The sequence below is a fragment of the Bos mutus genome, chromosome 5 (genome assembly GCF_027580195.1).
Source record: "Bos mutus isolate GX-2022 chromosome 5, NWIPB_WYAK_1.1, whole genome shotgun sequence".
NCBI classification, from domain to species: domain Eukaryota; kingdom Metazoa; phylum Chordata; class Mammalia; order Artiodactyla; family Bovidae; genus Bos; species Bos mutus.
In genome coordinates this window covers 61742831-61763252 of record NC_091621.1, presented here as the reverse complement: position 1 = coordinate 61763252, position 20422 = coordinate 61742831, and the positions used below count along the sequence as shown (strand labels likewise).

General features: G+C 38.2%; 1 protein-coding gene across 2 annotated transcripts in view; it reads left to right on the top strand.

Moving 5' to 3' along the window:
* ACSS3 (acyl-CoA synthetase short chain family member 3) overlaps positions 1-20422 on the top strand; it is a 181026-nt gene that overhangs the window by 13334 nt on the left and 147270 nt on the right. For both annotated transcript variants that reach the window (XM_070370965.1, XM_005892327.3), the window contains exon 2: positions 17292-17436. In XM_070370965.1, coding sequence (XP_070227066.1) covers positions 17292-17436 — 145 coding nt within the window. The remainder of the gene's footprint in view (positions 1-17291; positions 17437-20422) is intronic.

Below are 20422 nucleotides of genomic sequence, written 5' to 3'. Positions count from 1 at the left end.
AGTTTTTGACCTTGTTAGATTATTTTGAGGATAAGACTAGGGGAAAAGACAATAACAATTTTGTCTACTTTTCTTAATGTTTTAATTTACACTCAATGGTATCTGGTTGGTTAAGTTGGCTTTAGTTTCCAGCTGTGTGTTAAGGTTGTTTTGGCAAGAGTAAAGGTGGGAAATTGGAAGAGATTTAGTGGGGTTTAATTAAAAGAGCAGAGATTTTATCATCCAAAAGCCTTGGTTTGAGACATAGATTTTGAATAACTTTTCATTGACATTTCTTATTCAAAAGTAATTCTGACTGAAATTTAGGTTTATGCTTTTTTTTCCCCAGAAAGATGCAGTGTTACTTTAAATTTTAATTGTGTAAACTCAGGAAAGCCAGAATAGATGGAATATCAATTATAGTTCAATATCTAATCTCATATGTATCTTGGTATAGTTGGTATATTTCCCTTCAGTCTTTCATTTTCTTTTTAAGTTTTTATTTTGGAATAATTATAGACTCATAAGAAGTTGCAAAAATAGTACGAGGAGGTCATTTATATCCACCACTTAGCTTCCTCCAATGGCAACACCTTACATGACTATAGTAAATTATCAAAACAAATTGACATTGGTTCAATACAATTAACTTGACCAACCAACTTACTCAGATTCACCAGGTTTTGTTTTGTGTATGTGTTGTGCTTTTAAAAAATCTAGTATCTATTTCTCTTTGTCAGTTTGTTTGACTCTCTACTGTTTTTCTTACAGAGAAATAGAATTATAAAAACATAGAACTTTAGAGTTATACTGTTATATTGTTTGATAGCTTATTTTCCCAGTTGGAGTAAGTTGTGGTTTTTTTCATACCTCTGTTCTTCTATTCCGTGATTTTTATGTATGCAGAATATTTAAACATACTGGGTGAATGTAAAATTATTTTTTTCACAATCCCTTCCTGTTGATTTTGAGGTGGTTTCTCTTTACTTGCAAGAATACTTTCTTCTTTGGAGACAGCATTCTAAAGATCTCTGTGTCTCTGTGTCTGACTGTCTGTCTGTCTCTGTTTCTTTCCTTCCTTCTTGCAGATGAATTCTTAGATTTCTGAGTCAAAGAGGAATTATACGCTTTCTGATATATATTGTCAAAATTTTTCTCCAAAAATATTAGTAAATATTGTAAGGCTCCACAGCCTTTTTCCTTATGAGATATTTAGAGAATAAATAAAGATAATAATTTAGTGGACTGAACATTGGGTGTTTTAAGATCTTAATATTGTGTCACATTTGTTTCAGATCATTTTATTTTAAGAAATAAAACAAAATTGATGCTCCCTGTGTATCTCCCCCAATTATATAGTCTTTATAGAAACAATCTCAGAATAATTTAGAAGTCTCAATGGGAAGAAAAGTTCTTTTTAGACATTCTAAAATGATTGATTGTATTCTTCCTCTTTAATAAGAGCTTGTATAGACCATTTCTCTGCGGACATGAGCTAAGTGTGTAGAATGAGTTAATAAATGTGGTGTCTGTCTTCTGGGAGCCTCAACTGTAGAGGACAATTTCCTCAGAACATTGCAGTGTCATTCTGCCTGAGTTATAGCCTTAACGAGAAAGAAATGGATAGCTAGGATGAAGACGTAATGTGAACGTAGAAAAAATACAGCCCTGAAGTCCTCAGGTTTAGAGCACATTAGTTTCAATCCTCTACTTTCCCTCTCTCTTCTTCCCATTTCTCCCTGCTGCTGCTGCTGCTGCTGCTGCTGCTAAGTCGCTTCAGTCGTGTCCGACTCTATGCGACCCCATAGACTGGGCTGCCCCGTCCCTGGGATTCTCCAGGCAAGAACACTGGAGTGGGTTGCCAGTTCCTTCTCCAATACATGAAAACCAGAGCAAAATAATACCGTGTCATCAAATTGGCTTTTTCTTCCCTTGGGTGCTAGGGTTGCTCTTTCTTTCTTTCTATCCTTTCCTTTTTTCTATCACGTCATCACGTTCTTTCTTTATCACGTCATCACTATCATCAGGATTAAATGCTAAAAGGCATCTTCTCTTTCTTCGATCAGTACAGGTTGGCATTGGAGAGTGTGCACCCTCTTCGGCCCCCTCTGATTTTCTGGATGGTTCGGAGATTTCAGGGTTACCTGCTTAAGGTCTCCATGCGCATCCTGGTCTGTAGGTCTGGTTTTCCAGGAACCTGCTCTGATTTGGAGTTCTGTTCCTTATGAGCTCATCGTGATCTGTTTCTGAGTTGGTTGACTGAGTTGGTTGACAGGTTGCTCCTGAGTGCCCTAAGTAGTTCTCTTGAAAAGGGCTGACTGATAAAGTTAACTTTCCTTTAGAATGTACTTTTAAATATATATTTATTGAGGATTATATTTATATTTTAATAAATTTATGCTTTGAAATGTTAATATCTTGATCTTAACTTTTACATTTGACCTTTAACTTTACTTAATTTTGATTTTAGCTTTTCCTTTTTTGAATTGAGTTGAATCCTACTCCCTTTTGCTTCAATTCTTCATTTTTCCTGCATTTCCTCTAGAATAAAAATAAAACAAGCAAGATAAAATTGTGTCCTCTTCTTCTGCTTTGAATTTAGCTGCCAGGCATGACTCACAACCTAGGGCTCTTTAGGATCACTCATTCATGCCTTTTCTGTCTATTGACAATGGATCCAGTTCAGATAACAGGTATTGATTTCTTGAAGGCCTTTCTTTTTACTCTTTTTCCTGTTGGCTGCATTTCTCACTACTGGCAGTTCTCTCTGTTTTAATCCGAGATGATCTGGCAAGGGTGTAGATCATTATTTCATGTCCTTTCATGCTGAGGTGGGACAGTTTGTGGTGAAAGCTGGTAGACTGGGGCCAGGTTCTGAGTGTATTTACTAGTGTGGACATTATCAATAGGGCTAAAGAGCACCTCTCACTTTATGTTAGGTTTCTCTGTTAAAATATTGTCCTATAGAGAGATGTGCTTTCTAGCTTCTTTTACAAACACAATATCCTTAGTGGTTAAATGAGCATGAGGTTATTATGCTGCCCCAAGTAAGCAATTACCCAATTTGGAGGGTTTCCTGGAACAGTCAGTTGATACTGTCCAAGGCCAAGTACCTGTAACTTAGATGAGATGTCACAGTGTGAGAAAAGCAATATGATGCCCTCTTAAAAATGCTTAAAGCCTTCTCTGTGTCCAATAGTAGTCTTTTGAGCTAGTCGTTGTTTTTGCTGAGCAGTTACCTCATGAAACCCTTATTCTTATTTGTGTTAATGTGTCAGAAGAGTGCTATTTCAATATACATTCATTCACACTTGCAGCATTAATTTAAAAATAATAATTGAGCATTTGCAATATGCCATTAATGTGGCTCAGAGGGTAAAGCGTCTGTCTACAATGCGGGAGACCTGGGTTCAATCCCTGGCTCGGGAAGATCCCCTGGAGAAGGAAATGGCAACCCACTCCAGTACTCTTGCCTGGAAAATCCCATGGACTGAGAAGCCTGGTAGACTACAGTCTATGGGGTCACAAAGAGTCGGACATGAATGAGTGACTTCACATTAATGAGCTAGCACATGGCCTGTGCCCATAGGACGTGGTATCTAGTGAGGGTACAAGAATTACTCAAATTAGCATACAGACATGGAAAACTGGAAATTCTTCACATTTTCCCTGGCGTCGGAAAGTATTGGGTTCTAGTCTGCAATGTGTTAGTTTGATAATTCTGGGAAGCTTTTTGACCTCTTTAAGCCTCATTTCTCATCTGTAAGATAGATATAATATTGTCTTTCTCAAGGGATAGCGCATGGATTAAATGCTTTACCAAACTCGGTTTAAACGACCAAACTCAGAACCTGGCCCATTATGGGTAATTAACAAAATGCTATTCCTTCTCTTACTTCAAAAAATATTTATTTTTCTTTTTTATTTCAGGTCTCCCTTAAAGAGAACATAAACCTGATACCCAGAGATGATAAGACCTCAGTTTTCTTTGATACACCCTTCTTCCTACTTTAAGCTCCTTTGATTTGTTTCTACACTTCACCACCTTTTTTTCTTTTTTTTTTTTACTTCCTGTGATTTTCTAGGCTAGTCAATAGATCCGAACTGATTATCTTTCCTTGTTTGCCTCCCACTGTGACCTGAAATCCCATCCTGAACAGGGCATTCCCTTTAAAAGGCCTCCCCTTCCTTGACAAGGTATTCCAGGCCTTTAAGGTAAGGCTTCCACGGGTCTTTCTTGCCTTAGCTCTTGTTATGCTCCCACCCCAAACACACATCTCTTCTTTCCGCAGCACTGATGCACTTGTAAAACAGAACCTGAACTTTGCCCTGTTTTTCACTTTCCCACTTGCCAGTGCCATTAAAAAACAAACAGTATTTCCACTGGTGTTCTGTCCTTCTCCCCTCAGCTACCTTCAGGTTTTGCCCTTCTCTTTGAATACAATCCAGCTGAAAGATCGGCATAAATAAAGAGATACTTCTCTTCACATCATAAAGTCTTACCTTGTTGTCTGTTTTCCAAGTCCTCTTTTCTCTTACACTCCTGCGTCCACTGAAAGGTGGCCTCAGGCCTCATCACTCGACCCAGATTCTCTTCCAAATATTCATCAGTGTCAATTTATTGCTTAATTCTACGTATTGACTTCAAGTCCTTACCTTGTTTGATCTCTCTTTAGTATTTGACTCTGGGGACCATCTCTACCTCTGAAATTCCCCATGGCTCTGTTGTCCAGGATGGTAGCCTATAGCCACACGTGGTTACTGAAATTTGTTTAGTTAGAATCAAATAAAATTTAATTTACATAGCTAATATGGCTCTTGAGTATTTGAAAGGTGGTAAGTGTGACTGAGGAACTACATTTAAAATTTTTTTTTTTTAATTTGTGTTTTAATTAGTTTAAATTTAGCCAGCCACTTGGGGCTATTCTGTTGAGCAGTGGAGATATAGTACAGTTGCATCATCACAGAAATTTCTGTTGGACAGGGCTTCTCTGGAGTAAAGATTGGCAGAATTTTTCTTTAAGGGGCAAAATGGTAAATATTTGGCTTTTCACGCTAGATAGGCTTCATTGCAACCACTTAATTCTACTGTTGTCAAACAAAAGCAGCTACGGAAAATATATAAACAACTATGTGTGACTGTGTTTCAATAAAGCTTTATTTATACAAAGAAGTGGTGGGCCAGATCTGGCATGTGGCCAGAATTTGCTGACCCTTCTCGAGCCCTGGTTTCACTTCCTAAAACATTTTCTTTTCATTCTTCTGTATTTCTCAGATCTCTCCTTCCTTTCCATCTTTATCATCCCAGTACTTGATTACTGCAAAAAATCTCATTAGTCCCCTCTCCTGTTCCTGCTGCAGTTCATTGTACCCACTGGCACAGAACTGTTCTTTCATAATTCATCGAAGTCATGTCATCACTTGTCAATGTATGTAGTGATGGTAATCACCTCATAGGGTTATTGAAAGGGGTCAATGAAATGTGTATAAAATTGTACTCATGGTGGATTTAGATTTCTCTCACATTAACTTATCCACATAGAATAGTGTTTGTGACCCAGCGTGTGACATCCTGACATCCAGTTCCAGCTTGTCGGACTTCACTATGGACCAGACATAGGCCACATAAACTCTGTGTACCTCAGTTGCCTCATCTGTAAAATGGGGATATTAGTATACACATAACATTTTTGGGATAATTAAATTAATTTGTATTAAATGCTCATAGTATTATGTTGATATAGAGTAAGGGCGATGTAGTTGGTTTTCATTTTATTTTTCTAGTTTCATAGGTGATTGAAGAAAGACTTAGATATGTTAATATGTCTGCATTCATGCAACTTGTAAATGACATGTCTGAGATTTGAACTCTGGTCTTTTGACCTTAAAGCCCAGGCTTACTACATTCATTTCAACATCCACCACTCCTTACACATGTCCATGGTTGGAATTAATCTCTTTTTGCTGTGCTTTCATCATACTTGGTTTGTACTTCTGTCAGGAAATTTGCCACATTTTGCTTCTTATTATAGTTATTGCAAATTAGTCTGCCTTTCAGCGTAGAGAACATGTACCCAGTTATACTTTTTCCCCTTCCTTCACAGTCTCAGCTAATCAACAACAGATTATTTATTGTTAAAATTTTCGGATAGAAAAATGTTTTAAAAGTATTATTGACAGTTAATAGAGGAGACTGTAATCAGCTGTAGTCGTCTTAAAAAATAATGAATTATTATAAAAATTATATGTTTATTATTATTTTAGTTTATAGATTCAGTATTTCCGTATACAGATAACTAAATGTATTCACCATCATCAAATTGTTTTCAGTATGTTGCTTCTGGTTTATTTAATTTTTGAAAAAGAGCTTGGAGTTTCTTTTTTTCCCCTGAAACTATGATGAAATGAAGACCCCCATAGGAGATCTTCAAAGAAGGAAATTATAATTTGATCCAAGGAAGAAAGCTCATATCAGAAGGTAAATTATAAGTTAGACTTTCCAGTTATTTAGTAATGAAAATTTACAGAGTAGAGAAATCAGTAGTTGAGTATATAGAGAGGGTTACAACATTGTCACCACTAAATATGGTTTTGCTGGAGGAAGCTTTCAATAGTTATTTCATGGAAACTGAAATATTGTAGTTTGTGAAAGAGTTTCATAGGCCACCCTGTTAAAAGCATTGCTTTATTAAATGTTATTCTTGGCATGGGAGGCAGTGGTAGAATTGAGAGGAACATTTTAGACTTTACTGATTTAACTTTTCATTGCTGGATAATCAGATTCACAGAATAAATTTCTATCAATTTCCCCTTCTGAAACAAGGATTATTATTTTTTTGAGTGTCAGAGTTTCTTTTTCCTTTTGTAATGTTTGAAGATTGACTTAATAAATACATCCTTAAAAAGGAAAGTTAGCCTTAAACAAAGGGAAGGGTGGTGGTGATGAGAACTGATGGGAACAGAAGAATCATATACACATTTGCCACTAGCTCTTTCTGGCTTCAAGAGATCAAGACCATGAAACTTGTTAGGCTCCCTGCTTCTGAAAAAAATTTCAGACATCCATCCACAGTCACCACCTTAGCTCATGGTGTGGGCCAAGTACACACTCCAGTCTAACTCATATGATGAAAAAGCTGAAGTCAAATACACCATTGGCTAGAATCAGCTATTAGGAACGACAGGGAAGACTCAGGGTAAGCTGAAGTGAAGAAACAGAAGAAGAATACAACTCAAGGCAGATTTTTTCTGAAGAGCTAAGTCTAAGATTTTATGCCAGATATAAGCTAGCAGGGGTTGATGAGAAAGAGGCAAAGAAAAGTAGTAAATTGTCTTCAGGAAATCTAGAAGGAATTTCAAGATGTTTCTTCTCTCCAGAGCCCCCCTTAGTCCTGCCTTTGTGAGCTCAGACACTGATAATAGCTCATCTCTGACTTCTTTTCAAGGAATCTAACATTACTGCTACAGAATTACACTAGCTGAGATTTCTCCCATTTTGTTTGTCCTAGAATTCATTCCACTGGCTCTTAAATTATAAAATAGGACAATTTTTAAAGCTAGTTTGCATTTGTGAAAGTGTCTAGATCTCAAGATTTGTATCAGGATAGATTAAGTCATCCTGCAGGAATAAACAGCCCTCAAATCTCTGTGTTTTAAAATAGCCCAGGTGTATCTCACTCATATTACAGGTTTATTTTGGGTTACCCAGGAGATTCGCTCCATGTCATCCATCCTAACTCAGGGATATAGGCTGATAGTGCAGTTCCATTTGGAGTATCCTTGTGGCAGGGAGGAGGAGAAGTTGTCAGCTTGCATTTGCTCTTGAAGACTCCGTATATTACCTCTCTTGCCATTTCATGGGCCACAGCAAGCCATGCAGTTATACTTCATTTCAAGTGGATATGAAAGTGCAGTCCTACAAGTGCTTGGAATGAGGACAGCCAAAATCATAGTGGACAGCAGGAATAATGACACAAATTTATGACAGATATCTTTATGTGATTTCAAGGTTCTATCTAGCTATTTATTATTGACTCTTCAGCTGCTTGAGGTTAATTCTGGTGAAAAAAAATAAAAAGAACAAAGTTTTTATGGCCCAAATTTTGGTTTCTTTTTTTTTTTTCATTTAAATATCTTTAAGAAATTTTATTAAACAATAATCAGATAATTTTTATTTTGTACTTGACTCTAAAATATTTAAGTCATTCAAATACAGCTGTTAAATTCTTACAATCATTTTCCCAGCTGCTTTGTATTTTTCACTTCCTAAAGTTTAGCTGGAACTGGGGACGGTGAGATGGGAAGAGGAAACACATCTGTAATGGCTATTTAATAAGCTATGCTCTGTGGCTAAATAAATATACATATAGTTATAAAGACTCTCATTCTTTTAAAATTAAATAATATCAAAATTTGGTTTACCTACAGTATCCAGTAAGCACAGAAACATTTTATATTACCTGAATTCAGAAACACATGGCACCAAACAGGGGACCACAAATATGCAGGAACAGAATAATAAACTGAGTTTAGATGTTATCATATATGTAAGCAATGCTTCTTTTTTACCAGAAGAATATTTAAAAAAGATGTTTTTGTTATAAAATTTTTTTACTAATGGTAGCTATGCTGATTACAGAGTTGAGATTCAGTCAAATCAGGAGAAAAGCCATCTAGACAAATTATTTAAAGTTATTTAAATATATTTATTTTTTGGGGCTCCAAAATCACTGCAGATGATGACTGCATCCATGAAATTAAAAGGCGCTTACTCCTTAGAAGAAAAGTTATGACCAACCTAGATAGCATATTCAAAAGCAGAGACATTACTTTGCCAACAAAGGTTCGTCTAGTCAAGGCTATGGTTTTTCCTGTGGTCATATATGGATGTGAGAGTTGGACTGTGAAGAAGGCGGAGCGCCGAAGAATTGATGCTTTTGAACTGTGGTGTTGGAGAAGACTCTTGAGAGTCCCTTGGACTGCAAGGAGATCCAACCAGTCCATTCTGAAGGAGATCAGCCCTGGGATTTCTTTGGAAGGAATGATGGTAAAGCTGAAACTCCAGTACTTTGGCTACCTCATGCGAGGAATTGACTCATTGGAAAAGACTCTGATGCTGGGAGGGATTGGGGGCAGGAGGAGAAGGGGACGACAGAGGATGAGATGGCTGGATGGCATCACTGACTCGATGGACGTGAGTCTGAGTGAACTCTGGGAGTTGGCGATGAACAGGGAGGCCTGGCGTGCTGCGATTCATGGGGTCACAAAGAGTCAGACACAACTGAGTGACTGAACTGACTGAAATATATTTAAATCATCTATTCAATATATAAATACATGCTCATGAAAATTAAATAACACAGGAAGTATTTATCATATAAAAATATAGACTATCCCTTGTCCATTCTGTCCCTCAACTTTCTCTTACGCAGAGTTTACCACTGTTAATATTTTCCTGTCCATTTTTCTAGACTTCTTGTGCTTTTATGCAACACAGAGATGAACATGTATGCAACTTGCTATGGCTATGTTAAAAGTACATTTTGTATGTGTGTGTGTGTCTGTATGCATATTCCTAAATTGCTGAACTAATTTACTTGGTCACCTACTTTATGTGAGAATGCCAGTTTCTCTTTACTATCACCAACAGTGTGTATACTATATTTTTTATACCAGTTGGCTCAGACGATAAAGCCTCTGCCCACAATGCTGGAGACCTGGGTTCAGTCCCTGGCTCGGGAAGATCCCCGGGAGAAGGAAATGGCACCCCACTCCAGGACTCTTGCCTGGAAAATTCCATGGATGGAGGACACTGGTGGGCTATAGTCCATGGGGTCGCAAAGAGTCGGCGTGACTGAGAGACTTCACTTTCACTTTCAGTGTAGAAAAATGACTTCTCATTATTGTTTTAATGTTCATTTTTCTGATGTTTGTAGGACTGAGTACCATTTTTATGCTTTTTAGCTATTATATTTTTCCTCTGTGGATAGTGTGCTGAAATTCTTTGTCTATTAGATTTAAATTTTTTTTTTTCTTATTGACTCATAGGAGCACTTTGAATATTACTGAAGTTGCAAATGTACCTTTCCCCTTGTTAGTTAGGGCTTCCTAGGTAACTCAAATGGTAAAGAATCTGCTTGCAGTGCAGGAGACCTGAGTTTGATCCCTGGGTTGGGAAGATCCCCTGGAGAAGGGAATGGTTACCTACTCCAGTATTCTTGCCTGGAGAATTCCATGGAGAGAAGAGCCTGGCGGGTTACAGTCCATCAGGTCCCAAAGAGTTGGACACGACTGAGCAACTAACACATACTTACTTGTTAGTTATGTTGAGAATATGCCCTCCCCACCCTCCCCACACCTCGACTTTATCTTGTCTTCTATTTTATGCACACATAAACACATAATACACACACACACACACACACACACACACACACACACACATACACCCAAATGTGCTCATCTGAGTGTGAGGTATAGCAGGTAGCTGAGTGGAGAACATTTCAAAATCCAAGTAAGGATCCATATTCACTCATCAGTGGATGCAGGTTTTGATTGCTACAGTCCTTCTTTCTATAATTTTTCAGGGAGAAGAGGGAATTGCCAGGTGGCAGTGGTATACAAAGTTTCTGGGCCTCTTGGAAGTTATGTAGAGCATTGTTCCTATTTTACAGGTCTTAAATCTTCAGGACAATTATGCATGCAGAGATTATACTTGTTTCAGAAAGACTCTAGAAAGGTAAACTTTTGCATGATGCATGTGAGTGAGTGTGTTTGATTATTATTAATTTTCCATCTAAACACCAGTGACCCATTCTTTATTCCTACCTCCCTCTGATCTGGGAGTTATTTCAGAGCTTTATTAAAAGAGAGGTTTTCTGATAAGTGTTTGTATTTCCTGCTTAGTATTTATAGGTTCCTTATGAATGTATTCTGTGGTAGGGCTGTATACATTTTTCTGCTCCTCCTTTTTTATTTTTTTATTTTAACTTAGCAGTATATAAAATGTCACAAATTCTATGGGTCTGCCATGTTTCTCATGATTTCTGGATTTACCAGTCATTGATCCTATCTGTTTTATAAATTAAAATTTTTTCCACTTTTCTGATCTAGTGGCAGCACCATTTTCTAGGGGTTCCATATTGATTTCAATTTTATTTTAGTTTTATATTTTCTCTCTTATTCAGGTAGATATGGCAATTTCAGATTGCTTCCAATTTTCTGCAGAAGAAATTCAGGGCAGGGGTTGGGTAGGATAAAGAATATGAAGTTTTTTCCTCTTTGCAGCAGGATTAAATCTGAGTTTAAAAAGAGAGCTATTCAAAGACTGTATTGGCAGAACATTCCAGAGGTTATGTCTAGGGGCTGTATATGCCTGATACAGATGCTGATGTCCATATATATATGTTCATACACACAAATATATGTGTGTTTCTGTGTGATACATGAAATACTAATAAATTTGGGAATATTGGAGCATCACAAATGAATGAAAACAGGATTAGTCAAAAAAAACGATGCTTGGCAATTTGTTGATGAATAAACAAATTTAACTGTACTGCCATATCAAAATATATATATATCTATATATATACACATATAACACATGTATCATAGTGCATGCCAAGTCATTTAAGCTGTGTCTGACTCTTTGTGACTCCATGGACTGGAGCCTGCCAGTCTTCTCTGTCCATGGGATTCTCCAGGCAAGACTACTGGAGTTGGTTGCCTTGCCCTCCTCCAGGGAATCTTCCTGACCCAGGGATCGATCCCAAGTCTATTGTGTCTCCTGTATTGGTAGGCAGGTTCTTTACCACTAGCACCACCTGGGAGGCTTATATATCATAATATAAGCATTAAAATATAATATATAACAGATTTTACACACAGATTATATATGTATATAAATATGTTAATAATACCTTTAAGACATCAGTATAAAAAAATTAAATCAGAAGAGAGTAATATGAATTATCTTAGAGGGGAAATTGTGATGGAAAATTGTGAATTTATTTGATGACATATGAATTTAAAATATTTTTCTGTTCAGATCAGAACAGTCGCTCAGTTGTGTCCGACTCTTTGCGACCCCATCAATCACAGCACGCCAGGTCTCCCTGTCCATCACCAATTCCTGGAGTTCACCCAGGTTCATGTTCATCGAGTCAGTGATGCCATCCAGCCATCTCATCCTCTGTTGTCCCCTTGTCCTCTTGCCCCCAATCCCTCCCAGCATCAGAGTCTTTTCCAATGAGTCAACTCTTCGCATGCGGTGGCCAAAGTACTGGAGTTTCAGCTTTAGCATCATTCCTTCCAAAGAAATCCCAGGGCTGATCTCCTTCAGAATGGACTGGTTGGATCTCCTTGCAGTCCAAGGGACTCTCAAGAGTCTTCTCCAACACCACAGTTCAAAAGCATCAATTCTTCGGCACTCAGCTTTCTTCACAGTCCAACTCTCACATCCATACATGACCACAGGAAAAACCATAGCCTTGACTAGACGGACCTTTGTTGGCAAAGTAATGTCTCTGCTTTTGAATATGCTATCTAGGTTGGTCATAACTTTCCTTCTAAGGAGTAAGCGTCTTTTAATTTCATGGCTGCAATCACCATCTGCAGTGATTTTGGAGCCCAGAAAAATAAAGTCTGACACTGTTTCCACTGTTTCCCCATCTATTTCCCATGAAGTGATGGGACCGGATGCCATGATCTTCATTTTCTGAATGTTGAGCTTTAAGCCAACTTTTTCACTCTCCTCTTTCACTTTCATCAAGAGGCTTTTTAGTTCCTCTTCATTTTCTGCCATAAGAGTGGTGTCATCTGCATATCTGAGGTTATTGATATTTCTCCCGGCAATCTTGGTTCTAGCTTGTGTTTCTTCCAGTCCAGCATTTCTCATTATGTACTCTGCATATAAGTTAAATAAGCAGGGTGACAATATACAGCCTTGACGAACTCCTTTTCCTATTTGGAACCAGTCTGTTGTTCCATGTCCAGTTCTAACTGTTGCTTCCTGACCTGCATACAAATTTCTCAAGAGGCAGATCAGGTGGTCTGGTATTCCCATGTCTTTCAGAAGGAAATACCATAAATTAAAATTTGTGAATAAATTAAAATAATTTATAAATGTTAGACTTAAATTCAATATCCTATATAAAGAGCATTTAAAAATTGGCAAGGCATTGTGTTTAATACTAGTAGTCACATGAAGCAAAACTAAAACAGTTTTTTACTTCTAAAATTGAAGAAAATTGAGAACAGTCTGTGTTTAGAGTAGTGTGATAAAATGAACTTCCAGGTAATGCTGATGGTAATATAAATTGATTCAACATGTCCAGAAAGCAATTTGGTCATTTGGTGTGTGAAAGTGTGTGTGTGTATGTGTGTGTGTGATTGTAGGAATCTTGTTGGCATACATAATAAAAAGCAATGTGACCAATGTTTCTGTAAAAGAAACATCATCCTGGGATCATTTAAAATAATGACAGCATTGTGAAAAGCAATTTGCCACAATGCAAGGGAACTTTGTGCTTAAATAGTGCTGCAGAAGCTATTTTTGAACAGCAATTGAATGGGATATAATGCCTTGATTAAGCATGTTTTGAGAATTTTTCAGGTCATTGGAAAAAACTTATAATGTGTTCTTAAACAGAGGCAAAATATTTACATGTAAAAAAAATAAAAGAAAATACTCCATAGTAGATTTTCTGGAATTTCTACAGTGAGCATTAGTGATTTTAATAATCTGGGCTGACAAACCATTTAAAATCTCATAAATTTTTAGAAGGGGTAGTGAAGAGACAGCACATAGAAGGCATCCAGTTAATCTTTACTGAAATGATTTGATTTGAAATGAAATAAAATCTTGTATTAGTAGAGTAATCAGATCTTTGAGCTGTGAGGCCTTTTGCAGGTCACTTGGTCCCGTTATCTGCAGTAATCCAGCCCTTAAGTTTAGCCAGTTTATAGCAGTATATTCATTACCTGTAACCACCTCTGGAGCCACGCCAACATGTCACTCCATTCAACAGTTCTTGCTTATTATTGCTTGCAGGCCTTTCCTTCTGTTTGAATTTCTTTCCTGTCTGTCCCGAAGGGTGCCTTAAAATTCTTTAAATTTCTCTAAGGGCATACTTAAAAAAGAAAATGCTAGTGTGCAAATAATTTACATTTTAAGCCACCCAAAATTTGAAAATAATTGGAGGAAAAAAAAAAAAAACAAAGTTCTTTGAGTATAGGTGAATTTTGGGTGCCTTCTATATCTTGGCTATTGTAAATAATGATGAAGTGAACATAAGGGTGTATATATCTTTTTGAATTAATGCTTTTGTTTTCTTCTGGTAAATACCCAGAAATGGAATTGCTAGATTTTATGGTAGTTGTGTTTTTAATTTTTCGAGGTGCCTCCATACTGTTTTTCATAGTGGCAGAACAAATTTACATTCTGAGTAACAGTGCACAAGGGTCCCTAGGGTTGTTTTTTGATTAGATGACTTAATACACATGAAATATTGGTCTAGAGTAAGCTATTAATAAATATTACTTAGAGACTTTCATGACAAGGTGGACAAAATGTACTTTTTCCTATTCATTCCGTTAAATATAGCTAAAAACATAGGACATTATGTATAAAACACACATAAGAAGACTCTGAAAGGAAAAGAGAAGAAACCAGATCAGCTCAGATTTGGGACCGGAGAAATGACATGACACGTGAATTCCCCAAGTTTTCTTTTTTGCTTATATTATCCTAGACTGAGCGCTGGAGAAGGTGGCAATTCAGAAATGCCAATGGATGTAGAAAAAAAGTACCAGCAAATTTTCTCTTTGGATCCCTCCCCCCTACACCCAAAATAAAAAAGGGTAGGGAAGGGCAGCCTGCCAAGATGGGACATCTTTGGACAGTCACCACCCTAATCCAGTCAAACAGTACAGCAAACTGGGATCCCCATCCCATCCTCACCAGTGAAAAGATGGTGAGGAATCTAGGCTTCTACTTTGCCAGGCTGTGTCAAGGGTACCCTAAACATTGCCAGCTCCCCTAGCGGTATCAGAAAAGGTTTTATCAGGAATCGGAACTTTCATTACAGCTGAGATAAAGAGGTAAGGAGGCTCTTGGCCCTGGCAGTGTCAGTGGAGTCCATGTGGGGAGTCTTAGTGAGGTACCATTCCCCCTGGATGGCAGGATGATGTAATGGAAGCCTAGTGGGAGCCTGGATGCCATTCCCCCTGGAGCCAGAATGATGTACTGGAAGCCTAGTGGGAGCCTGAACTTTGACCCTAGCTCAGTGGTAAGGAGGTCCTTCTTTGAGGCCTAATGAGGAGCTGGAACTTAAGCCTGAGTAAACGTTTTTTACTTTTCTCTTGATGTGTTAGTTAATTATGGCCATAATTATGCTTCATATCTCCACAAAAATCTGAGTCAGAAGATGCTTGCAAAGTCGCTTCAGTCGTGTCCGACTCTGCACAACCCCAGAGACGGCAGCCCACCAGACTCTGCTATCCCTGGGATTCTCCAGGCAAGAACACTGGAGTGGGTTGCCATTTTCTTCTCCAATGCATGAAAGTGAAAAGTGAAAGGGAAGTCGCTCATTCATCAGTTAATCTGTAGGTTGTCATGGGATCGGTATGACTGGAAATGTTGCTTTCAGATATCTATCTATCTGGCTGAGTTGGGCTCCTTGCTTCTTTCTGGGCTCTGCTTCCACCTGCAAATATTCATTCCGGGCTCCAGGCTGAAGAGGAGGCAGCAGGAATGCCTGGAGGCTCTCCTCCAGGAGAGGGTAGAGGTGCTGGAAAGCGAGCCTAATTATATCTGCTGTGTCAAGTGCTTTCAAGTAAGTGCATGCCTCTTGTCTGCTGATAGCCAAAGCAAGTCACATGGATGGCCCCAAAGTCAGGGGAAGTATTCTCCACTGATGAAAACGGAGGCAAGAGGAAGAAACAAAGTATTTTTAATAGAAGAGGCGAGGAGAAGAGACCGTGTTTTTGAACAAACGTGGAATCTGTTGCACTTGGCAATTCAGAATCATTGTGTTAATTACTCATTGTGCTGTACTGTAAGGTCATCATTTTCACCATCACTGATGCGTGCAACCTCATTTGATGCTGATTAAATGATCCCTCCTCCTACTGCCTTCTGTATCTGTTATTTCTTATTGCTGCCACTGTATCTATAGGTGTATTACCTGCTTCCTTTCACACAGGGCTATTTGAATGAGTACCTGATGGTGACACTCAGTTTTATAAGGGGACTTTTTATTGTTGCTTCAATATTTTCCTATTATTTTGCATTTTTATAATATTTGCTAGTCTGATGTTGGAACAAATGAACCATTACTATACTTGTATTTTTTATCTAACATTCTCTTCCTAAAAAAGTAGAAAATTCAATTCTCAGGGAAATGAGTTATATTTTCTTAAAAATTATCTCCATCTATCTACATTATATCTGTGTTTTCCAAGGGATGCACTCAGCAATTAAGAGATAAGGTAGTGAATTGAGAAGTTTAAAAAATTTATTAACCATATGTACATGTTGATTGCTTATTCAAATTATGAAGTGTCTCAAAATTCTGAAAAGAACTTACCTATACTTTGTGAAATTGGGGGTATTACATTTAATTGAAACAAATATATATCTTTCAAGGAATATAAATATTTCAAAGAAGAATTGATTTCTTTCCAGTAAGTCTGTCTTTTTATAGCAGAGACCCAGACTTCAGTCATGCATCTACTATTTGCCCTCTCAACTTTGTGCATCTGTGCTGCAGTTGGTTACAATTCATTTCATATAAAGTAGATTATTTTGGTGCTGTATACTCTGGTTTCATCCTAAGCAATAATATCCACAAAATTGTCACCTTGAAGTGAAGTGAGTGAAATGAAAGTCACTCAGTCGTGTCCGACTCTTTGTGACCCCATGGACTGTATAGTACATGGGATTCTCCAGGCCAGGATACGGGGTTGGGTAGCCATTCCTTCTCCAGGGGATCTTCCCAACCCAGGGACTGAACCCAGGTCTCCCACCTTGCAGGCGGATTCTTAACCGTCTGAGCCACAAGGGAAGCCCCCCTTGAAGTGCGAGGTATGTTTTCTTCTAGTGCACATGAAAATAAGCACATATTTATTAAAATCAAAATGTCACTTCTGTACCATCTTAAATAGTTTACAATCATCATTACTTGGTATAACATGCCTGGGAAAACACTGTTTTAAGGGCAGCTCGCCAAACTAGAACTACAGAAACCTAGTTAAGCAACGTTTATGTTTCGAAAAGAGTCATTCACTTTGACTTTCCAATTATTTTTCAGGTTTGTGGAAGGGATGCTGAACATTTGTTACAATGCCATCGATCGTCATATTGAAAATGGTAAAGGAGATAAGATTGCTATCATTTATGACAGTCCTGTTACAAACACTAAAGCCACTATTACCTATAAAGAAGTCCTGGAACAGGTAATATTATTAACTTTCTATACATGTTCTTTGGAAATCATACAGAAATTAATTTAAATAGCATACATTCTCATTGCATAGCCTTAATTCTCTTAGTTCATTGACATGTTATTGTACTTTTAGTGCACACTGTAAATAGATGTGTGTTTACTCACTTAAATTGTTTTTATTCTTTATATTTTACAGTACTAAAAGATACTCATTTTATTATTTTTAAACATTTTTATTGCATTATAGTTGCTTTACAATGTTGTGTTAGCTTCTACTGCATACAAAATGAATCAGCCATATATATAGAAATATCCCCTCCCTTTTGGATTTCCCTCCCATTTAGCTCACCAGGCTACACTGTATGTTCCCATCAGTTGTTTATTTTATGTATAGTATCAATCATGTAGCATTTCCCAGGTCGCTCAGTGGTAAATGCCTTAGACATGGGTTCGATCCCTAGGTGAGGAGAAGGAAATGGCAACCCACTCCAGTATTCTTGCCTGGGAAATCCCATGGACAGAGGAGCCTGGCTGGCTGAAGTCTATGGAGTTGCAAAAGAGTTGGTTGGATGTGACTTAGCAACTCAACGACAGCAAACATCAAAAGGCTATATGTATCAGTTCCAAACTCCCTGTTCTTCTCACCCCACCCCTTTCCCTCTTGATATCCATATGTTTGTTCTCTACGTGTATGTCTCTGTTTCTGCTTTGCAAATGAGATTATCTATACCATTTTTCTAGATTCTACATATATGCATTAACATATGATATTTTTTTCTCTTTCTGACTTCCCTCACTGTGTATGACACTGTCTAGATCCATGGAATTGGACAGAAATCCCAGAGATAAACCCACGCACATGTGGTCACTTAATCTATGACAAAGAGGGCAAGAATATACAATGGAAAAAAGACAGCCTCTTCAATAAGAGGCTGGGAAAACTGGAAAATTATATGTAAAAGAATGAAAATAGAACACTCCCTAACATCATACACAGAAATAAACTGGAAATGGGACCTTATTTTAAAGGAAGAGGTCAACGAATCTCTAATAGTGTGCTTTTACTGTCTCTGGCCTTCATTTTCCGTCCATGCTGGCATCACCTGGCCACTCTCTCCAACTCTTGTGCTGTTGGAGCGGTCCCCTCGCCTTCTGACTCACACATTGCCACCAAGATGACACTAAGATTTTCTTCCTAAGAAACGACTTATTACTCTACCCCCATGTACAAACCTCTTCTTTAAAAACTACTGTTATTTAGAGAGCAGAATCTGGATTCCTGTGATGTATAAGACACTTTGGAATCTGATCCCAGCCTCCCTCCAAGCTTCATTCCCCAATGCTCTTGGCCATGAATACAACCCTTTTTCACCCTAGATGTCCTTACACTCCCTCAGGCACTCCTGGCCCTTTAAAGGTCTTTGTACATGCTCATTCATTTCCCTTATTCGCTCTTTTTTAGGTTTTTTTTCCCCCCATCTGGGTGGTTCTCAGGTGAATCATGATATTGGCAGATAAGTTATGAGATTCTTTTCTTCCAATATTAGGGTAGAAATGAGATGTCCTAAGTAATTATAAAAGTATTTGGGTTGCTTCCATGTCCTGGATATTATAAACGGTGCTGCAATGAACATTGGGGTACACGTGTCTTTTTCAATTCTGGTTTCCTCAGTGTGTATGCCCAGCAGTGGGATTGCTGGATCATAAGGCAGTTCTATTTCCAGTTTTTTAAGGAATCGCCACACTGTTCTCCATAGTGGCTGTACTAGTTTGCATTCCCATGGGAGAGGGAGAGGGTGGGATGATTTGGGAGAATGGCATTGACACATGTATAATATCATATATGAAACGAGTCGCCAGTCCAGGTTCGATGCACGATACTGGATGCTTGGGGCTGGTGCAGTGGGACGCTCAGAGGGATGGTATGGGTAGGGAGGAGGGAGGAGGGTTCAGGATGGGAAGCACGTGTATACCTGTGGTGGATTCATTTTGATATATGGCAAAACCAATACAATATTGTAAAGTTAAAAAATAAAATAAAAAAAAAAGTATTTGGGTATTGTGGACTGAAGGAGACTTATTCTTGCTCTGGGGAGGGCTTTTATTTTGTTAGTGATTTGAAGGGAGGTAGACTGGAGGGCAAGGTTTCCCGGCCTTGACACTGTTGACGTTTTAGGTCAGGTAGTTCTGTTGTGGGGAGCTGTCATGGACACTGTAGGGTTCTTAGCGGCATTTCTGCTCTCATTCATTACTTGCACCCCTTTCCCAGTCGTGATGACCAAAAATGTCTGCAGGTATTGCTGAAATCTCCCATGTAAATGCCTTTACTTTTATATGGAGGGTTTTTGAATCACATTCCTTTATTTTGCTTTTTTTTTTTTTAAACTCATGTAGAATTTCCATGCAAGTTTTAGAGTATTTGGTCAACTCCCCCTGGCTCTCTGAAATAATATCCTTTGGCACCATCTTTGTTTCTGTTTAGCCTTCTAAGGGATTTCAAACAAAGCAACTGAGAGAAAACTATTACTGCCCCAGTCCCGAGTTGCTGCAAGCAATAAAGGGAGGAAACAAGGAGGCTTTGCAGCCTGGCTACAGCAACAAATTCTACCTCCAGCTCACTGGAACATAAGAGGAATTTATGAAAAGTGAAGACCCCAAGGGAGAAGGGGTAGCAGTGAAGAGTTAAGGAGAAGCCACAAATTGCCTAAGAAGTAGAGCTGCTGACTCGACTTCTAGACTGCCAGAGAAAGCGCACTGGTTGGCTAACTAGGTTACACGCCTCCAGTCCCGGGCAGCTGGGAGGAACTGTCTTGTCTTTTCATTTCATAGCAGGAATAGGGCCTTGCCTCTTTCTGGGACTCATACTAGGGAAATTCCAGTCTAACAAGAGAGTTCAAATACTGGGCAGCTGACTACAGAAAAAAAGAAAATAATGTTGCAAATACAGTGTTGGATACTTTTCGTGAGTCTGTAACGTGGGAACTGTGTATTTTCAG